This window comes from Drosophila ficusphila, unplaced genomic scaffold (assembly GCF_018152265.1).
Source record: "Drosophila ficusphila isolate 14025-0441.05 unplaced genomic scaffold, ASM1815226v1 contig_412, whole genome shotgun sequence".
NCBI lineage: Eukaryota > Metazoa > Arthropoda > Insecta > Diptera > Drosophilidae > Drosophila > Drosophila ficusphila.
Genome location: NW_025064326.1, coordinates 3207434 through 3228609, shown reverse-complemented (window position 1 = coordinate 3228609; position 21176 = coordinate 3207434). Strand labels below are relative to the sequence as shown.

Here is a 21176-nt window from a genome sequence, read left to right as displayed (position 1 = left end):
AGGATATACGCAGCCTGTCAACTTCCGCTTCACCTTTCTACCGCCTCCCGCCCCTCGCCCCTCTTACCACGCCTTCTTTTCACTTTGATGGTGCGCAATGCAATCATACTTTTCTAATATTTACATTTTTAGTTTACTAACTAATCGATCCCTCAAATCAACAAAGAGACGCGATATAAATTTTCAATGTCATATTATTTATTTTCGATGGTAACCGATATATGATCAAACAATTTCAATGGCCTTTAAAATCCAGTTCCGGAAATAGGGAACGCCTGCGAAGGCTGTAAATGTACTGCAATCATTTAGACCCCATGAGGTTACACCGACAAGTTGCTTGTCAACTACCAAAGGTCCTCCAGAGTCGCCGGAACAGGTCGCTTGTCCAACCGAATGGACACAAATGTTTTCCTCAGAGTTGTCAGAAAAATATTTCGAACAACGTTTTACGCGAAGGTCAACGCGTTGAAGATGTTCAGGATATTCTTTCCATGCCTCTCCATTTCCTAAAGGTATTACTCTCACTGCTCCCCAGCCTGTAGTCATCGCAAGAGTTTCAGGAGCCGGATTTTTTCGGCTAAGGGGATCGGCTGCACTTTGTTGGAGAACTCAAGTGGCTCACTTAGTCGCATTACAGCAATGTCGTTTGCAAATTTCGGTTTGTTATACTTCTCGTGTGATTCAATTGCTGCCACATTGATTAGAGTTCCGTCGCGGTTTTTCAATGAGGATCCTACGCGAACTTGAAAGTCTTCAGCTTTAAGTTCTTCCCCTTCTATGGTATAGCGGCAGTGGGCAGCAGTGATGATAATGTTCTTGCTGTAAATGGAGCCACCACAATAATGACGTCCTCGCAATAGTACTGCCACCTGCCACGGAGCATCTTCTATTTCAATATCCATTCCACCGATGATGCGTTCTTCCGGTTGGGGAACTCGTCCTGCGGAAAGGATGTTGATTGCCGACAGCAGAAGAAAGCTCTTGATGAACATCTTGACTTTTGACTCGCTTGGTTGGAACTAAAGAATTCAATGTTTTCACTACCGGTAGAGAAAGGCTTTTATAGGTCACCATTGACATTCCATTCTTCTTGAACCATTCATAATTTAGCACAACGTTCCTATTTTGCTTAACCACTTTAAAGATAAGAAAATTGAAAAATACCAGAAGAAACTAAGTTAATTTATTCCCTAGCAATTATTTGAAGGTATTTATAGGTACAAGCCTTCGCCTCATGCAACCAGAAATGTTAATTATTTTGCTTACTTATTTTTAGAAAACAATTACAGTATTACTAATTTAACTAATTTTTATTTTTAGCCCATGCATAACCCTTCTACCTTTTGGGCTTTATTTTAATAAAGGGACATATCGAATTTGATATTAAAATGCTTAACCAAAGTAATTTGTTCTTCATTAATAAATGCATTGTGCTTCTGCTGACAGCGACTTGCCTGTCGGCGGCAGAGAATTGCATTAATCATACGCCCAGTGGGCGCAGGGTGCGCTACTCGAAATAGCATCACACACTTCCCCCACTTCTCGAGGCCCGGAGCATCCATCAAATTAATGGAATTTCATATTTGCTTGGCTCTTGCTCGCTCGCCGAAGAAATTTGTTTATCCAGCTAAAATGCTATCGGGTTCATACTTCCATACCCGTGCCCTCTTGCAACGCGGCTGATGTAGTTAGTTCTTTTGGCCAAATTTTGTTGTTTCTGATATTTTTTAATAGAATTACTTTCCAGACTTTTGAGCAGCAGCAGCAGCAGCGGTAGCAGCATAGCTGAAAACGGCCCGCGGCCATGGAGCTCCGAGCTGCGAACAAAAGCAATTTAAAATGCTGACTCATAACCGATGTGGCCGCAGAAACAAGTTGGCTTCAAAATTTTATTGAATTAAACCAATTTGGTATGCAAGCGGAGCAAGCTCTTGTTGGGATTACGATTCTATCCTATTTCATCAACACACAGAAAGAATCAAAAACATTACATACCATCGAAATAAAAAATCTGATGAAGTAATTTACTTATTGCTTAAATTAAGGTTTTTGATTATCTAAATATGTTCTTCGGCTTTTTAAGTTTGTCGGTTTAAAGAATCTTTTTTTTTCCTGTGCAGTTTAAATTCAAGGCACGTTTTCCCTCATACAGTTCGATTTTTTAAACGCTTTTCCGGCCAAAATTCGCACAGAATGCAATCAGATAGTCAAACACTTGACGCTGGGCCAAAATGCCCAACGGGCTGTTGTCCTTGTCAACAACTATCGCCTTTTGGGCTCGAGGTGAGAACGGGATCTGGGGGACATTGTCAGGGGGCTGCCAAATGGGGGCAGTTGGGGGAGGGGAGAAGTCCGCCCCAGGGATGAGTTAAGCTAATTTTGCCAGGCGTCTCATCGAAGGCTACTGTTCAGCCGGGAAGTCAAGTGGCCTGGCCAAAGTGAGCATTGCACTCGCCCAATTAAACCCGGCCAGAATCCGGTCGAAGCTCTTGACGGAACTGCAGATGGGACTTACTGGCCGGAATGGTCATTAGTCATAGTTATGGAAGCTAATCTGATGCACTCGGAAACCAGAAATTTACAAGATTACAAATAGCTTATTCCCTTGTAAAATATATAAATTTAATATTCTTATTTAAGAATGTATTTTATAAGTATGTCGCTCTTTAGATTTCATGCTGAAATTAACTTTGGATCCATGATTTTTTTAAGGCTCAGTGATTTGTACCCTTTAAGCTATTTCCTGTTCTGTTAAGCTTGCACCCCTAGTTTTTGTACCTGCTATACTAAATTCCAGTGCAGGCGCCAATTGAATGATAACACAAGCAGCAGCTGCAACGTTAAAACTAAATTGGCCAACGAGCGACCAAACGACTGCGTGTCTGCTGAGCTCCCGATTTCAGTCCGCCCCTCTGGATTCCGTTTTTCATGGAAAACCCTCCTCCGAGGCTGTGGGCATTTTTGGCAGCAAATTGAAATGAAAATCTCGCCGCGGTTGGCTTTGTTCGCCGGTTGGCCTGTGGACGAAATCCGTCGGCGGATGATAAAGAGTTGGCGGGGAAAAGCATTCAGTTTCAGTGAAGCTCCACGCTTTAAAATAAATTACAAAATTATTAAATATTTTAGAGTACATATTTTAAAATGAAATTTGTAAATCAATTAAACCAAGAAATTATATTAAATCTCCATAATATTACTAATTGCAAATTGTTATTTTTAAAATATATTATAAAACGTGAAAAGTAAAATTGTAATAAATAAAGAAATTTTTATTAAACGGTTGCTAAAATAATTTAATCAAGGTGTAAAAGCTGTAGTTAATGCGCATAAATTCTGTGTGGACTGTTTAGGGAGAACTCCATAATAGCCCTCTTCCGCTAAGCCCACCAATCTGCGATCTATTCATATCGTAAAACACAAATGCAACTGAGACCAGAGCACCGCCATTCTATTGCCAGCGATGGCGGTAGCGGTGCCTTTCTATTCCAGGATATACGCAGCCATTTCCGGAGCCATGGCTGCCAACTTCCGCTTCACCTTTCTACCGCCTCCCGCCCCTCGCCCCGCTTAGCAAGCCTTCTTTTCACTTTGAGGGTGCGGCCACAGCAGCTGGGAAACCGTGTTTACAGGAATATGCAATCATACTTTTCTAATATTTACATTATTGACTTACTAACTAATCGATCCCCCAAAGCAACAAAGAGACGTGATATAAATTTTCAATGTCATATTATTTATTTTCCATGGTAACCGATATATGATCAAACAATTTCAATGGCCTTTAAAATCCAGTTCCGAATATTGGGAACGCCTGCGAAGGCTGTAAATGTACTGCAATCATTTAGACCCCATGAGGTCACACCGACAAGTTGCTTGTCAACAACCAAAGGTCCTCCAGAGTCGCCGGAACAGGTCGCTTGTCCAACCGAATGGACACAAATGTTTTCCTCAGAGTTGTCAGAAAAATATTTCGAACAACGTTTTACGCGAAGGTCAACGCGTTGAAGATGTTCAGGATATTCTTTCCATGCCTCTCCATTTCCTAAAGGTATTACTCTCACTGCTCCCCAGCCTGTAGTCATCGCAAGAGTTTCAGGAGCCGGATTTTTTTCGGCTAAGGGGATCGGCTGCACTTTGTTGGAGAACTCAAGTGGCTCACTTAGTCGCATTACAGCAATGTCGTTTGCAAATTTCGGTTTGTTATACTTCTCGTGTGATTCAATTGCTGCCACATTGATTAGAGTTCCGTCGCGGTTTTTCAATGAGGATCCTACGCGAACTTGAAAGTCTTCAGCTTTAAGTTCTTCCCCTTCTATGGTATAGCGGCAGTGGGCAGCAGTGATGATAATGTTCTTGCTGTAAATGGAGCCACCACAATAATGACGTCCTCGCAATAGTACTGCCACCTGCCACGGAGCATCTTCTATTTCAATATCCATTCCACCGATGATGCGTTCTTCCGGTTGGGGAACTCGTCCTGCGGAAAGGATGTTGATTGCCGACAGCAGAAGAAAGCTCTTGATGAACATCTTGACTTTTGACTCGCTTGGTTGGAACTAAAGAATTCAATGTTTTCACTACCGGTAGAGAAAGGCTTTTATAGGTCACCATTGACATTCTTCTTGAACCATTCTTAATTTAGCACAACGTTCCCATTTTGCTTAACCACTTTAAAGATAAGAAAATTGAAAAATACCAAAAGAAACTAAGTTAATTTATTCCCTAGCAATTATTTAAAGGTATTTATAGGTATAGCCTCATGTAACCAGAAATGTTAATTATTTTGTTTACCTATTTCTAGAAAACACTTACTTTAGTAATTAAAAAATCTCTATATTGAACACGTGTATTCTATATTTTGGGCTACTCCTATATTACCTGTGCTGCTTAAAAAACTGGAAACAACAAAAACCCATTGAGTGTATGTTAATAAGAGCTTATGGAGATAAACTGTTTTTGTGTTTTTCAATTTTGTTCAATGCATCATGTCTAAAATAAAATTCTTGGGGAGGTTTTTTTTGGTAGAAACATTTATTTAGTTAAAGCTTTGTTCAAAATTTGTTAAACATGTATGTGGCCCTTCAAAGTCCTTGGATTGTCTTTAATATCCAAGGCTTGAGTTCAGCCACATTGGCGTAGACTCCACGGGGTTCTGGATCGGAACACATTCCGCCGAAGGAGACAATGCCAACCAGTTTGCCGTCGGACACCAAAGGACCCCCCGAATCCCCGTCGCAGGCATCTTTTCCCGGGGAGCCGGCACAGAGATGATCCTTCCAGAATTTGATAGAAAGAGCATTTATGCACTCCTTCTGATCCAATATCTTTACAGTGGTTTCCCGAAGGTGGTCAGGTTCTTCCCCCGACTCAGTGTCTCCCCATCCAGAAACCGAGGCCGAGGATCCTGGCAGGGGAGCAGTATCCGCCAATGGAATGGATCTCACATTGTCTCCCATTTGGAGATTGGTTTCCAGTTCGATCACGGCTATATCATGCGCATAATCATTGTCATCATCATCATAGCCCTCGTGGACTAGGATCTGCGAAGACTTCACCAACTGACCACCGTCGTTTGAATTCGAGGAGCCCACTCGAATGGTCAAATCAGAAGGCCAAACATCGAAGACACAGTGAGCTGCCGTTAAGATGATCTTCTCGCTGTAGATGACTGCACCGCAGATATATTCTCCACTGGAGTGCAGGGCAGCCTGCCAGGGAACCGAAGCTATGGACACGGTCTTTCCTCCGGCGATCCTTTCCGGAATCCCTTTGGAGGAGATCAGGGTGACGATGAAGAGCAGGAGAATCCATTGCGCAAGCATTTTCTATTGGAACGCTTCTGAGAAGCGACAGCCCCTTTTATACATATTATCGTATTCCGTTGGATACACACTATCACTGGAATGCTAATTGGCTACATAAACATATGTGGCTTGATGGATTTATCGCAGCCATTTAAAAACATGCTAATAAGGAACTGAAATAGATGATTTATGACCACAGTAGAAACTCTTTTTCGGTTTACAAAGTAACCGATCCCCCAATAGCAACTGATTTGGTCAAAGGTATCAGGTTTAGTAAAGAGAAGAAGTATACATTTTCCAAGACAAATTATTTATTTATACACCTTAATCGACGTTTAATAAAACAGAATCAATGGCATTTAAAATCCAGTTCCTGAAGTAAGGCACGCCTGTGAAGACTGCGAAGTCATTGCAATAAGCTGGACCCCATGAGGTCACACCGACAAGTTGCTTGTCAACAACCAAAGGCCCTCCAGAGTCGCCACGACAAGTCGACTGCCTAGGAGATTTGACACAAATGTTTTCCCCAGAGATGTCATTAAAATATTTCCAACAATTTTGTACTTGAAGGTCTATGCCTTGGAGTTGCTTAGGAGGTTCAAGTATATCTTTTCCCACGGAAGGTGTTACTTTCACTGCTCCCCAACCAAAAGCCATCGCAAGAGTTCCAGGTGACGGATTTCTTTCAGCTAAGGGTATCGCCTGCACTTTGCTGGAGAACTGAAGTGGCTTACTTAATCGCATTACAGCAATGTCGTTATTTTTTAACGGGTCGGGATAGTCTTCATGTGATTTAATTGCTGCCACCTGGATGAGAGTCCCGTTGCTGTTTGCTAATGAGGATCCTACGCGAACTTGGATGTATTTGGTTTTCAGCATTTTGCCTTTCTCGTCAAAGCGGCAGTGGGCAGCAGTGATGATAATGTCCTTGCTGTAAATGGAGCCACCACAATATTGACGTCCTCGATATAGAATTGCCACCTGCCACGGAGCATCTTCTATTTCAATATCTTTTCCACCGATGATGCGTTCTTCCGGTTGGGGAACTCGTCCTGCGGACAGGAAGTTGATTGCCGACAGCAGAAGAAAGCACTTGATGAACATCTTGACTTTTGACTTGCTTGGTTGGAACTAAAGAATTCAATGTTTTCACAACCGATAGAGAAAGGCTTTTATAGGCCACCATTGACATTCTTTGTTTAACCATTCTTAATTTAGCACAAGCTTTCCATTTACTTTTCTACCTTACAGATAAGAAAATTGAAAAATACCAAACGAAATTGAGTTAAGTTATTCCCTAGAAATTATTTATAGGTAATTATTTTGTCTACTTATTTTTAGAAGACAATTATTTTACTAATATAGCTATGTAATTTATATTTCTTACCCGTGCAGGACATTTCTGTATCTAACCCCAGGATATACGCAGCTATTTCCGGGGCCATTACTGCCAGCTTCCGCTTCACCCTCCCTCCCTTACTTTTCACTTTGATGGTCCGCCCACAGCTGTTGGGAAACAACCGCTTTTCTCGCGGAGACACCTTAGACCCCATAAAGTATATAAATTCTTGATCAGCATCACCATCTGAATCGAAATACGTCTGTACGTCTGTCCGTCTGTCCGTCTGTCCGTCTGTCCTCCTGTCCGTTTTTGCCCAAACTAGTCTCTCAGTTTTAAAGCTATCTTGCTGAAACTTTCCCAAAAGGTGTGTAGTTATTGGCGACTATATAGGATAGCTCCCATACAAGAGATTGAAATACAAAATTCTCAAGCCGTTGTTTTTGATCAGATCGACTTGATTTCTTCCACATGGCGTTTTATAGTTACTATTGATAGTTACTATCATATAGCTGCCAGAGGAGAGATAAAAATATATAGAATTAATGGAAATTAATTGATAACGTCATTGTTTTTCATCACACGACTACGATTTTTTGAGTAGCCCTGGTTCATAAAAAAAATTTCATAAAAATCGAACAACTATATCATATAGCTGCCATAGAAAAGATCGAAAAATCTATATAGACTTAACGGAAATAAAATGATAACATCGTTATTTCTCATCAGAAAATCATGATTTTTTAAATATAAAGTTTTCTAACGACTCTTGAATAACAAATAAAATTTCATCAAAATCGTACGACTATATCATATAGCTGCCATATGAACAATAGTCAAAAATATGAAATACTAGTAAACCCAGCGAACTCTGTTCCGCCACCAGATGGCGATAGTTTTAGGTAAAACTTCGTTTGGTGTTTAAAAGATAAAGAACATTTTTTTTTGTTTTATATATGAAAAGGAAAAATTTTATTTCGATACCATTAAAACTTTGGCCATTTCCGAGTGTTTTGCAATATTACACGTTGGTTCTTCAATAATTTGAAGATTTAACGGCTGAATGAGCCGTTTGGCATCCTTCTAACAATATGGCTGCTATTCCCGAAGAAGCAACTGCAACAGCTATGTTGGATCTCTCCTGAACAGTTGCTAAAGCTAATGACATGAGGAATGTCTTGCCAGTACCACCAGGGGCATCTAGGAAATATAAACCAAAATTTTCTTCATCGATTGCCTTCATTAAAGAATCATAAACTTTCTTCTGTTGGGAATTCAACAGGGGTACATTCGTTTGAACTAATAAATTTAATTTCTGGTGATCATATTCACGTTCCCGTTCTAATTCTCGATTAAATTCATTCACGATTTGGCGCTGGCATTCTAACCTGATTAATATATTACCGCACATAAGGTAACACATATCTTTGATCAAGAGTAAAACCCGATTATGTATCTCCTCATTCATCAAATTGTTCACAATCAGGATGGCGACTTCGTCTATTGTTGGATCATTAAATGTCCTTTCGTGTGTTCCAGATGGTCGTTTATCTGCTTTTATGACAACTTTATAGTCATCATTTGGCATGCGCTCTAAAGCACTCTTAAACAACCTGACCATCGCATGATGTTCATGAAGCAGACACTGCAAGTCTTGAAGAATTGCTCGCTTCATTCCTGTATTGATCCCTAGGCGTCGATCAAGTTGTTCTTCCATATTGCCCATGAAATATATTTTAAAAAATTTTTTTTGTGTATCTTCGAAAGGTAGTAATGATCCAGTTCGATGGTGAATCTGCCCTTGTATCTAAGATAAAGTAAGTTATTCTTTAACTATATTCTAAGTAATACAAACAAAAAAAAAACCTTAAATGTCGGATTAAATCCTCGTTCTTCGATAATATCTGCCCCAAATGACGTCATTTGGAAACAACCATTGTATTTTCGGGTATTTGCAAGAAAGTGGCGTGATTCTTGTGTTTCACCACAAAGCAACGAATACAATGGCTCAGGTGGCGGAGTCACCAATGGCAATTTAACTTTACCATTAAAGCAGCATAATCCAGGCGTTTCTCCGGAAAACTTCAGTGCACCGCAATACTCGCAAACAACGTCCATTTGCCCAATGCAAACGCTAGGATGCAAGCTGTAATCAGTGGTGCAATCGTATTGAAACGCTGCTCGATTCAAATCAGCACTTGATAAATTTCTTCTGCGTCGAAAATGATCTATTTCTTGACCTCTGTTGTAAGCTCGACGATTCTGCATTATCAACCGAGCCGTATTACGGATTGCCTCTCTTTGCTCTGCTGATTGAGAAGCACGAAGTCGACCCATACTAACGCGGTTCTGTTCACGTTCAATGTTTTGTTCTTCTTCAGACCTTCCATTTGCAGTATTTCGTAGTCTTCTTGCATTACGGCTCTGTCGGGAAAGATTCGATCGTCTTGGTCGCGGCATTATTAATTAAACTTCCCTTCACTTCAATTCACAAAAAGCACGAAAAACTTCACTTCACTTCAATTCACCAAAATCACAAATAACTTCAATTCACTTCAAAAAAATTGAGTTAAAATGCTATGGTAGTGTGTGCTTGTCAGTGTGATGAGGTAATAACTCAGTTTATATGCGATTTTTGGTATGTCGAACGGAATAAAAAGTACCCTAAGTCCTATTCCGGGCTCTAAGCTACCCTCCTACCAATTTTCAGCCAAATCTGTTCAGCCGTTCTTAAGTTATAAGTGGTGTAACTAACACAACTTGCTTTTATATATATAGATAGATTAATAGAAAAGTCGTCGTTGCTTCGATGTTGTTTAGCCTTTGTGTATTCTGTTCGAAATATTTGATGACTGCAAGGGTATATAAGCTTCGGCTTGCCGAAGCTAGCTTCCTTTCTTGTTTTTAAATATTTTATAATATGTGAAAAAATAAAGTTGTTATATAAAAAGGAATTTAAATTAAAAGGTTGGTAAAATGATTTAATCAAGGTGTAAAAGCAGTAGTTAATCCGCATAAATTCTGTCTGGACTATTTAGCGAAAACAGCGTCCCAGAACCCTATTATAGCCCTTTTCCTCTTAGCTCGCCAATTTGCGATCTATTCATATCGTAAAACACAAATGCAGCTCAGACCAGAGCCCCGCCATTCTATTGCCAGCGATGGCGATAGCGGTGCCTTCCTATTCCAGGATATACGCAGCCATTTCCGGCGCCATGGTTGTCAACTTCCGCTTCACCTTTCTACCGCCTCCCGCCCCTCGACCCTCTTACCACGCCTTCTTTTCACTTTGATGGTGCGCCCACAGCAGCTGGGGAATCGTGTTTACAGGAATATGCAATCATACTTTTCTAATATTTACATTTTTGGTTTACTAACCAATCGATCCCCCAAAGCAACAAAGAGATGTGATATAAATTTTCCAGATCATATTATTTATTTTCCATGGTAACCGATATATGATCAAACAATTTCAATGGCCCTTAAAATCCAGTTCCGGAAATAGGGAACGCCTGCGAAGGCTGTAAATGTACTGCAATCATTTAGACCCCATGAGGTCACACCGACAAGTTGCTTGTCAACAACCAAAGGTCCTCCAGAGTCGCCGGAACAGGTCGCTTGTCCAACCGAATGGACACAAATGTTTTCCTCAGAGTTGTCAGAAAAATAGTTCGAACAACGTTTTACGCGAAGGTCAACGCGTTGAAGATGTTCAGGATATAATTTCCATGCCTCTCCATTTCCTAAAGGTATTACTCTCACTGCTCCCCAGCCTGTAGTCATCGCAAGAGTTTCAGGAGCCGGATTTTTTTCGGCTAAGGGGATCGGCTGCACTGTGCTGGAGAACTCAAGTGGCTCACCTAGTCGCATTACAGCAATGTCGTTTGCAAATTTCGGTTTGTTATACTTCTCGTGTGATTCAATTGCTGCCACATTGATTAGAGTTCCGTCGCGGTTTTTCAATGAGGATCCTACGCGAACTTGAAAGTCTTCAGCTTTAAGTTCTTCCCCTTCTATGGTATAGCGGCAGTGGGCAGCAGTGATGATAATGTTCTTGTTGTAAATGGAGCCACCACAATAATGACTTCCTCGAAGTAGTACTGCCACCTGCCACGGAGCATCTTCTATTTCAATATCCATTCCACCGATGATGCGTTCTTCGGGTTGTGGAACTCGTCCTGCGGAAAGGAAGTTGATTGCCGACAGCAGAAGAAAGCTCTTGATGAACATCTTGACTCGCTTGGTTGGAACTGAAGAATTCAATGTTTTCATTACCGGTAGAGGAAGTCTTTTATAGGCCACCATTGACATTCTTTGCTAAACTATTCTTAATTAGGCACAGGGGCGTAGCTACCGCCGTATACGCCGTATCAATTATACGGGGCCCCCGGGCCAAGGGGGCCCCCAAAGTGTGTAAGAGTGAATATTTAAAATTTGATTTTTATTTGTAAAATGGGTAAATAATGTGATAAATAAATATTTCTTCTCACAATATTTTTTATACCCTTGCAGAGCAAAAGGGTATTATAAATTCAGTCAGAAGTTTGCAACGTAGTGAGGGAAACACCTCAGACCCCATAAAGTATATATATTCTTGATCAGCATCAAACTAGTCTCTAAGTTTTAAAGCTATCTGGCTGAAACTTTCCCAAAAGGTGTGTAGTTATTGCACGCAGTATATAAGTCGGAACGGGCCGGATCGGCCGACTATATCGGATAGCTCCCATACGAGAGAATGAAATAAAAAATTCTCAGACCGTTGTTTTTGATCAGATCGACTTGATTTCTTCAAGATGGCGTTTTCTAACTGTTTTTGAATTTCGGATTAAATTTGATCAAAATCGGATAACTCTATCATATAGCTGCCATAGGAGAGATCGAAAAATATTTATAGAATTAATGGAAATAAATTGATAACATCGTTGTTTTTTATCCCACGAGCATGATTTTTTTAACAACCCTTATATTGAGAAACAAGTTGCATAAAAATCGGAAAACGATATCTTATAGCTACCATAGGAAAGATCGAAAAATCTATATAGAAATAACGAAAATAAAATTATAACATCGTTGGTTTGTATTAGATAAGCATGATTTTGGGAATATAAAGTTTTCTAACGACTCTTGAATTACTAATTAAATTTCATCAAAATCGGACGAGTATATCATATAGCTGTCATATGAAAAATAATCGTATATATGGAAAATTATTAGAAAAATCGTCATAGCTTCGATGTTGTTTAGCCGTTATGTATTTTTTTCGACATATTTGATGACTGCAAGGGTTAAAAAGCTTCGGTTTGCCAAAGCTAGCTTCCTTTCTTGTTTTCTTTTGTGAAAAATCTTTACCTCCATATAAATATTTTATACGGGGCCCCGACAAGGCACGCTACGCCACTGATTAGGCACAACCTTTTCATTTACTTTCCTACCTTAACGATAAGAAAATTGAAAAATACCAAACGAAATTGAGTTAGGCTTTTCCCTAGAAATTATTTATAGGCACAACTCTCATGCACCCAGAAGTGTTAATTATTTTTCTACTTATTTTTAGAAGACAATTACTTTACTACTGATTTAACAAATTTATATTTCTAACCCGTGCAGGACATTTCTGCTTCTAACCCCAGGATATACGCAGCCATTTCCGGCGCCATTGCTGCCAGCTTCCGCTTCACCCTCCCTCTGCCCCGCCTCCTTTTCACTTTGATAGTCCGCCCACAGCTGTTGGGAAATCGTCTGGCCCCCTCCCCGCTTTTCCCCACTCCCAAACGTCTGGGAAATGGAAGCTTGACTTTAAGCGATGAAAATTTTAATGCGCCAATGCGCAATTTATGATTATTTCATGCTCATTTTAATTTGCCCACTCAGCGCAGACCGCTTTAAAGTGCGGAGGGAAAATAGTGATTCGGCTTTTAGCTTTCTGCTGGTGGGAGGAGATAGTGGGAGGGTCTCATTAATTCCACGCACGTTTTCCCCGAGAGAAGAGAGGAAAAGCTGCGCGGAGAGATACGAGGCCGCTAATAAAACAAAAATGGAAAACATATAAATCAGTGTCCTTGGCACGTGTCGCTGTCGTCGTCGAAGTCATTCCGTTCCCCAGGTGCAGGCCCCACGGGTCAGCCCAAAGGGTCCCACTCCCCCCTCCCGCCGCTCTCCTGATCCCCCTTCTCCATTACCACTTTTGGACTTGTGCGCTGTCACGTTGTAAATCTCACGAGAGCCAACACACACGGTGAAATGGGAAATCGGAGAGTCGCAGACAACACGGCCACAAACTGTGACACAAGTTGCGTGCTTTGCCGCTGATACACTGAAAAAAATAGTTGTAAAATTCATGGGTATCTCAAATGAACATACCAAAGTATTGGCTTAATATACACCGTACAATGTAAACGCATATTTGTTTCCCTTAATTAATAACCCACACACAATTCTAATATTTAATGGGATATAATATATTTATTTTATTTGAACTGCTTTTATTTCTATTTGAATTTTTCTCAGTGCAATTATATATCTCAAAGAGCAAGGTGCCAACGGAGGGGTTAAGCAATATGGAGCTGTAAAGGTCTCGCCCCTACGAGAATGTCTCGGGTCCCAAAAGGAGCCGATCCCAGCCAGCGATTGCATTATAAATTAAAATACGTCAACGCAGCGAGTCAACAGCTGGTATCCTTGCCAGGATATCCGAAAACCCCCCAGATGCAAAGCCTGACAAGCTTTGAGCATGAGAAAGTTAAGACAAATATTTATGCGGAAGTGCAACAATCGGCGGATTTATTTCTTTGCTGCAGCTCAATTGAATATGTTTTCTTCAGTGACTAAAACACATTGTCACCTAAAGGTTTAAAGTTCGCATTCAGAGAAAAATAAACCAGTTAAAAATGAAAACAAGATACTTGTGTGTTAAGAAAAGAGGGAAAATGTGGAAAATTCGGTGTGTGGCACAACCTTTTGCTTTTTAATTAAACGCTGGCAAAGGGAGAATCACGAAATGACAAACAGAATCGAGGAGCTCACAAAGCGGGCCAATACAAATATTGTGTTCCCCTTGAGTTCGGCATTTTTGCGCTACCTTGGCTACCTTGGATGTTCAAAGTCGTAGCCACTGTTATTTGTCCGCTCATGCGGAGTATTTAATTGCATCCCAATGGAGCGCACTTGGCAAAGTGCAACGAGAATCGGTAAACAGCAGAGGCCAAGGAGAAAAACTGAGGGAAACTGCTTCCGAAAAGTGGGTTGAAGTGGGTAATCGAAATTCTGCCGGGTCCTTCCATTCCTCCCTTTCGCCCCGGAAAAGTTGCAACGGCGGGGAAAACTCGAGATGACAAGGTGCAGGGCTCTTCTTTCGCTCTCGAAGGGGAATACAACTATTTGCCGGAGTAAACAAATATTTACATATGTTTGTTTAAATTTCATGCTTTGGAGGGTCCTTCCTTTTCTTTGACAGCTTCTTTGAGAACTTTATTTTTTGACAAATTAGTTTGGGGGAAGTCAGCTTGTCGTGTGCGGAAATGCACAAAAGAGTCATGTTTTGCTGAAAGGAATGAAGTAATCTAATAATCTTTTTGTTAAAGTGATTTAAGGAATCTCTACGGCTTTTGACTTATTCAATTACAATTCAAATCCAAGTTCTTATCTCATCTTGAGCTTAACAAAAACGCATCAAATTTCTTCTATTCCCTTAACTCCTTTGCTCACATCATAATTTTAAGTTTTCATTTGCTCGGAATTTATATTCCTGGGCTGAAGTTCTATTCTGTTCTGTGCGGAAATTACGAAATAAATTGAAATGCAATGCAGGCACATAAATTATTTGCCAGTCAACAGCTGAGGCAAATAAATAAAAATGGGAATGCAGTTTTTGGTTAGGTCCTTAAGCTTGGAACATGTCTCGTTGGCAAGTCCATAAAACTATCAGCAAATTTTGGTGGAATTAAAATATTTATGTACAGTACGTGAGCCACATGTTTATGTGTCAGTGGGGAAAAAGTGCCTCACAGCATTTTCCATTTTCCATTTTACTCTTACTCGTTTTTTGGGGCTATGCAACAGCACGAATTGTTTATTGTTTTAATAAACGTCAGCAATTTTCTTGGGCTTTTAAAGGAACATTTCGGACAGCGTGCATGTGCGTATGATTAATGTGGCATTGTCAACTGTTTTCCCCGAAAAACCCCTTTCTGTTTCCAGCCAGTCGAACAAAACTAAATGGAAAACGGCAAAGGGCAAAGGAAAATGGAAACTTTCAATGCAACCAAATGCAATGCCACAATGATTTATGGCTCGACTTGAAAATGGACGATTGTTTCACTCGATTTCGGGATTTGGCAACCCATGGAAATTGTGGAAATTGGTTGGATTTTGGGGGCGGCAAGGGGGCGTGTCCCCTGGCGCTTATAGCCTTCGCCATTTATTAAACGTACGCGAAAAACGAAGCGTGCAGCGATTTCCCCGATTGGAAAAATTGAATTATACCCATTTGATGAGCATAATAAAAACTGGCAGCTGCCTTTGCCAATGAAAGCCTTTCGAAAAGGTCGAATTTCGGTTAAAAAACGGACAGCAGTTATTGGCAGGGAATGTGAATAGTTTAAGGTTTTTTTTCTGTTGAATCACAATCTAGATTGCTTTAATTTTTGCCAAAAAGTATGCTATGCAATATTGCTATTGAACTGAATAAATTAGTTACCTATATACTAACTGATGTTAACTACTCTTTCAAGCCCTATCCCTATTATTTACCTGGCTGTTGGCCACTTTAAGTTCTCATTTCCAGCTACTTGAACTAAGCCCCAACTTATAGTTCTGGAATCCAATGCCATTGTGCGGATTTCCTGCAGAATCATCACACATCCTTCGCACACACACGCACTTTTCACATCCAGAAGCCCGCCGGCGGAAAAATCCCCACCACCGCCGATTGACGCGAGAACTTTTAGCCAAGTTTATTGCATCAGAACGCAAGGCCAATAAAAGCAGCGGAACATGGCCATTTAGCCGGAGGAAAGGCGATTTCCATGGCAGCCGGGCCCGCTCAATTGAATAGACAAAGAGGGGCACTCAGACGGACCCCCTTTCGCCGTTCGCCATCCAGGAGCTGACCCCTCCCCGCGCGGAGGTGGCATTTCGAACAGGAGCCCAGGAATCGGCAGACGGGTGCTTGGAGCCCAGGACTCACCTGCTCTGTGCAACGGCAAATGGTAAATGGATGGAGACGGAATGACAGCAGATTGCAGGGGATCAGAGGGGGCAAAATTGGGGCTTATTGCACTGGGAAAAATAAAGAGAAAATCGATTGCATATTATTTCTTCAAAAAACAATACATTATGTGTCATTATTATGTTATATAACAGGAAATCAAAGCTTAAGTACATTTTAACAATCTGTTTGCCACCCTAGAGCTTAAAGTAAAGGTTCATTGAAAGGTAAACAAATTTTGTAATTGGTAATGCTCAATGAAAATATTTTTTTAATTTTTTTCCGTGCAGTTAAATACGCAGAAGGCAGTAGCTCAAAAAAAGGGAGTCCCGAAATTGGGATACCGACGTCCGCCGTTCGTAATCCACTTTCGCGTCCTGCGCTTCTTGCTGCCTTTCGTTTCGTTTGAGCCGCAAACATTTTAGCTTTTATGGCCGAAAGGCGCAAAATATGACTGCCAGCCAGACTTTTGCTTTTGCTCGCACACATGCAAATGCAATTCCCAAAAATTGTTCGCCAAAAAGTCGTCTATGGAAATGTGGTTCGCAAACGAACCCACATTTTTTGTTGTTGTAGTTTTAAGTCGCTCGATGTGGGTGGGTTGCCCCACCGCCAAAAAAAAATCAGAAAAATAGAAAAAAAGGGAAAACGGTGGAAAAATTCGGGAAAAACTTTTCGCTTTGCCATAAACCGATTTGGTAGCAAATTTTATGTCGTTTAGGTGGAAAATTTCCATTCGACTGCCCTTCGCGGGTATCAAGGATTCAAGGAGCTCTCGACCGGCGAATAAGCTTTGTTTGTTCGATTTTTCCAGTGACTTATTTCTGCAGCTGCAGTTTATCGTTAATTGACATTACCGAGGGTCAAAGGCAACTGTAATGCCATCGGACTAATTGAATTTCAGTTGGGTGGAAGATAGAAAAAGCGAAGAGCTATTCATTTCCCTATGTTACTTTTGTGTATGAATTAAACGAAAGGATTTTTTGTAATATTATTAAAGTAATGATATTAGAATAACGATTTTAATTTACAATTTTTTATTTAAACAATTTCAAATTATGGTAAAAAATTTATGTGTTTCCAAGTGAAACAATACAAATTAGCAGCGAATAAAGAGATTTATTTGGCTTCAAGTTGACAAGGAATTTATTGATATTAATCTCTTCGCATCTTTTTTGCGCGCCAGTAAGCCGCATAAAAAAAAGCATTTGTTTTTGCCAGCGTTTTTGTGGGACACTTCCTTTATGCCAAAACACGACCGACTCGTATCAATGGGAATCGGAATCGGAATCGGAATTAAATGCAGAATCCGTATGTGCAATCGAGCGCATCCGGCGGCAGATGCTGTGCGGTTGTCATATCGTTGAATTGAGTTGAGCTGAGTTGGGAGATGGAAATGCGAGCCTGTTTGTCCAGATACCAGAACCTATATGTGTGCGCCGGGTTTATTGCCCGCATGCCGGATCGGCGACTGTCCGTGTATTTATTCTGCGTATGGCGTATGGCGCGCACTGTACCACCACCCACTCACGGCCAGCAATGCATAAATAAACGAAACCAAATTTGCGAAATTAATTAAATCGACAGCAAAGTAACGTGTGCGCTTTGCGTTTTACGCTTTGACTGCGGCCAGTTTACAACCCAAACAATTCGGCCTCCCAACCGCCGAAACCCAAACCGCTGCAATTGTGAATTGTGCATCGTGTGAACGACGCGTGTGTGTGGATCTCATCCGAGGCAGGGAAACCTTAAATTCAGGGGACAATGTTAAAGTTTTTGAAAGTTTTCAGCCAGCTTTAAAGGGATTCCGGAAAATAGTTTAGTAGCCAAAGCCAGTCAGCAAAAGTTACTGTCACTCGTTTGCAGTGGACATAATCATTTGGAATCCCTTCACCATTTCTTTACCATTAGATAAATTAAATTTTTAGTTGCAACAAAATTTATTATTCAACTACCTTAATCACAAATTGCAATTACTCAATGTGTGGCGGCGTAATTTAGTGCTTGGCACATCGGTATATTAAACGTGATCCTCTGACCCTTCATTCATCTCCCGGCAAACAGAATAATTTCAGCGAGTCAGCCTGTCCCGCGGCCACATTCGTATATCTGTGTATATACATATCTGTATATCGGCAGACTGGCTTAATCTCTGCCGGGAGCAGCCACACTAGTGGGGCCATTGATTTGCATTTGCACAACTCATTAAGGATTCGCACTTGCCCACACTCCCTCTTCCAATCTGCAATCGCCCAGGAACACACACTTGGGCTTAAATAATTTAATGTTCCGAGAGTGTTTCCCCATCGAAATTTGCACTTCGATTGGCGGGGCTGCAGGTGTTTGATAAGCGGCCTTCACGCCGGCCCACCCACATTGTTCAGTTCGTCTCAATCGGCAATTAATGCCACTCTGACCGACCGATTTGCCTATACCTTCGGTAGCAGATGGTTGGATGTGCGAAAGAATATCGCTGGATGGCTCATTAATAACCGGGTCGGCGTGTTCATACATCACTCATACGTCAAGTTGGTTAATCCGTTCGTCGGATTCAGCCAGCCAGGATGTGTGTGGCAGAGGATGCAGGATGCAGAGTTCCCCCTGACAAACTGTCTAATCTGTGTCTATGGATGCCATCACCCGCAGCCTGTGTTTGCGGTATCAATCACAATGCTAATCCCGGTGTTTAGGCCAGATTATGTGGGTTGGTTGAAAGGGTTTTCCGCTGCAAGCAGACATTTCCCAAAACAGCGTGACGGATGGTAAATATATTCATCATTTTAATTTAGTACAATTTCAAGGAAATTGATCAAGCTCAAGTTGATTGCGGAACTTAAAATCTGTACATATTAAAACTCTCATGTCAACAAAATCAAGTTAACTCGCTGATAATGTCATTCAATATAAGTAAATTCGGTAAACTGGATCCGGGCGCTCCCTTACCCCACAAAAAATGGCTAAAAGAGTGGCGCCCATTCCCAAAACCCACGAACGCACTCCGGGTCCCAGAGGTCAGGATACCAAGGGCAACAATGACCTTTTCCTGAAGGAGGTCTTTCAAACCACCAACAAATACCGAGCAATGCACGGGTGTCCGGCTTTAACCATTAATGCTGAGCTCAACAAATTGGCTCAAGAATGGGCCAATGTAAAAGAGCAACCATTGCAGCGTTTATAAATATATAAAATACTTTTATTATTATTTCCAGCACCTTCGAGATGGAAACATGATGGCGCACCGAACCAATCCCAAGTACGGAGAGAACATTTTCCTCTCCGGTGGAATGGATGTGACTGGTGACTTGCCCGTGGAAATGTGGTATCGAGAAATAAATGCCTACGACTTCAATAAGGCTCAATTCGCGCCCACGGCAGGACACTTCACACAGCTAATCTGGAAGTCCTCGAAGGAAATGGGTTCAGGCGTTGCTCGAAAGTGAGTTTTTCTAAAAGTTTTCACTAAAACCACTCTCGTATATTTTTGCCAACAGAGCGGACAGAACTTGGGTGGTTTGCAACTATAATCCTCCCGGAAATGTTGTGGGTTTATTCAAGGATAATGTGCCCCCCCAAAACCAAATAGTTTTGCTTCTTCAGCTATCAAAATCTGAAGATTAATACGGGACACGGGTCCAGTTTTAGTAAATAAAATTTTTACAAGTTTTGGAAGCCTTTTTTTTTACTGTTTTTTTACTGAGAGTTGGGACTGGATTTTTTTGCCAACGAAAATTTTACACTCTTTCCCTCATTAAATATAGTTTCTTGAGACTTGTGTGTTTCCTGCTCATCTTCAAAATTGGATGCGGGGAAAAACGTTTTTCTTGGGTGAACATTCTCTTTAAAGTGTCCTGTTATATTTCCAGGTGGGTTGAAGTTGCACACAATCCAAATGCGGGAATCACTGAAGTCAAAATAACTGAATGTTAATGGTATTACTAACTTTTACAAGATTGTACAACCCACTTTGATGAAACGCCAACTCCTAGGAACTCCGTTTCTCTCCAAACCATTTGAGTAAAATGACCGGTGTATAAGTCAAATTCTGGTTTAAAATAGTCGTAATTGTACTTCTCCTGATACCAGAGTTTCATTATTTGGTTAACAGCGAAAAGTTCCTTACGAGCGCATATTATATTTTGCCCGTAAAGAGGAAGTGGTCTAGTTTCCAACAGATTGTTGCAAGCCAAGTGCTGAAATAGATGTTTTGGATCTTAAGAGAGATCAATTTTTAAGTGGTCCACTTACATCTGCCCATTCCTGGGCATAAGAAGTTAAATTTTCATCCATTTTCAGGGGTCTAGCATTATGGAGATCTCTGTATCTGTTGGTTTCCTTTAGAACAGATCGCCTTATCGCCTTAGGTCGAAACTTTATAGATTCTAATTCATTTTTTTTCATTTACGGAATTACTTTTTGATTTATTGGGACTCTTAGTACTCTGTTTGCACTTTGGATTCTCCTCAGATTTATTTTTTAACCTTGATCTTGCGGAATATACCGACAGTGACCTCTTGACCTCGTAGGGTTTGTGGCAGTAGAGAGTGAGGCAACTGCGGCACTTGGCCAAATTCCGATTCCTCAGATCGCAGGCAATGTATTTTCTACCGTTGTTGTCCTGAATTAGCTGAAGTGACTGATAATGAGAGCATTTTTCTGGAGACGTGGCGTCTTTCTTTTCATCTTCCATTTAGGTATATTTTTTCATAATAAATAATTTTGTAGAAATTTGGGTAAATGGTTACACAAAATGAAGTAAATGAAACTGGGTGACTGCTGCCACATTTTCATAGAGTTTTCCGCTTATCCTAGCGCTTTTTATCCTGTGCTT

The 21176-nt window shown here is 40.9% G+C and overlaps 6 protein-coding genes across 8 annotated transcripts; 1 reads left to right on the top strand and 5 right to left on the bottom strand.

Moving 5' to 3' along the window:
- Positions 1-176: 176 nt before the first annotated feature.
- Positions 177-4569, bottom strand: LOC108092397 (polyserase-2-like). The gene is made up of 3 exons (XM_043207942.1): positions 3768-4569; positions 670-1019; positions 177-595 (listed from the first exon to the last, which is right to left on the bottom strand). The coding sequence occupies exons 1-3, from the start codon at positions 4527-4529 to the stop codon at positions 226-228; spliced, it is 1482 nt and encodes a 493-aa protein (XP_043063877.1). The 5' UTR covers positions 4530-4569; the 3' UTR covers positions 177-225.
- A 457-nt stretch (positions 4570-5026) lies between these two features.
- On the bottom strand, positions 5027-5822 carry LOC108092401 (trypsin beta-like). The gene has a single exon (XM_017191964.1). It carries the CDS (start codon positions 5820-5822, stop codon positions 5082-5084), a length of 741 nt encoding a protein of 246 aa, XP_017047453.1. The 3' UTR covers positions 5027-5081.
- Positions 5823-6128: 306 nt separating this feature from the next.
- LOC122320015 (trypsin alpha-like) lies at positions 6129-6934 on the bottom strand. Its single transcript, XM_043207941.1, has one exon. It carries the CDS (start codon positions 6906-6908, stop codon positions 6129-6131), a length of 780 nt encoding a protein of 259 aa, XP_043063876.1. The 5' UTR covers positions 6909-6934.
- Positions 6935-10556: 3622 nt separating this feature from the next.
- On the bottom strand, positions 10557-11392 carry LOC122320009 (hypodermin-A-like). The gene has a single exon (XM_043207926.1). It carries the CDS (start codon positions 11371-11373, stop codon positions 10606-10608), a length of 768 nt encoding a protein of 255 aa, XP_043063861.1. The 5' UTR covers positions 11374-11392; the 3' UTR covers positions 10557-10605.
- Positions 11393-19249: 7857 nt separating this feature from the next.
- Positions 19250-20022, top strand: LOC108092419 (Golgi-associated plant pathogenesis-related protein 1). The gene is made up of 3 exons (XM_017191987.2): positions 19250-19496; positions 19558-19784; positions 19840-20022. The coding sequence occupies exons 1-3, from the start codon at positions 19302-19304 to the stop codon at positions 19964-19966; spliced, it is 549 nt and encodes a 182-aa protein (XP_017047476.2). The 5' UTR covers positions 19250-19301; the 3' UTR covers positions 19967-20022.
- Positions 19932-21082, bottom strand: LOC108092409 (Golgi-associated plant pathogenesis-related protein 1). Of its 3 annotated transcripts, XM_017191975.2 has the most exons (4): positions 20759-21082; positions 20594-20704; positions 20312-20538; positions 19932-20249 (listed from the first exon to the last, which is right to left on the bottom strand). In XM_017191975.2, exons 2-4 carry the CDS (start codon positions 20633-20635, stop codon positions 20039-20041), a joined length of 480 nt encoding a protein of 159 aa, XP_017047464.2. In that variant the 5' UTR covers positions 20636-20704; positions 20759-21082; the 3' UTR covers positions 19932-20038. The 3 variants fall into 3 exon arrangements, with proteins under 3 accessions (XP_017047464.2, XP_017047463.2, XP_017047465.2); XM_017191974.2 differs by having other exon boundaries at positions 20594-21082; XM_017191976.2 differs by lacking the exon at positions 20759-21082 and having other exon boundaries at positions 20312-20506; positions 20594-20718.
- Between the last annotated feature and the right edge of the window lie 94 nt (positions 21083-21176).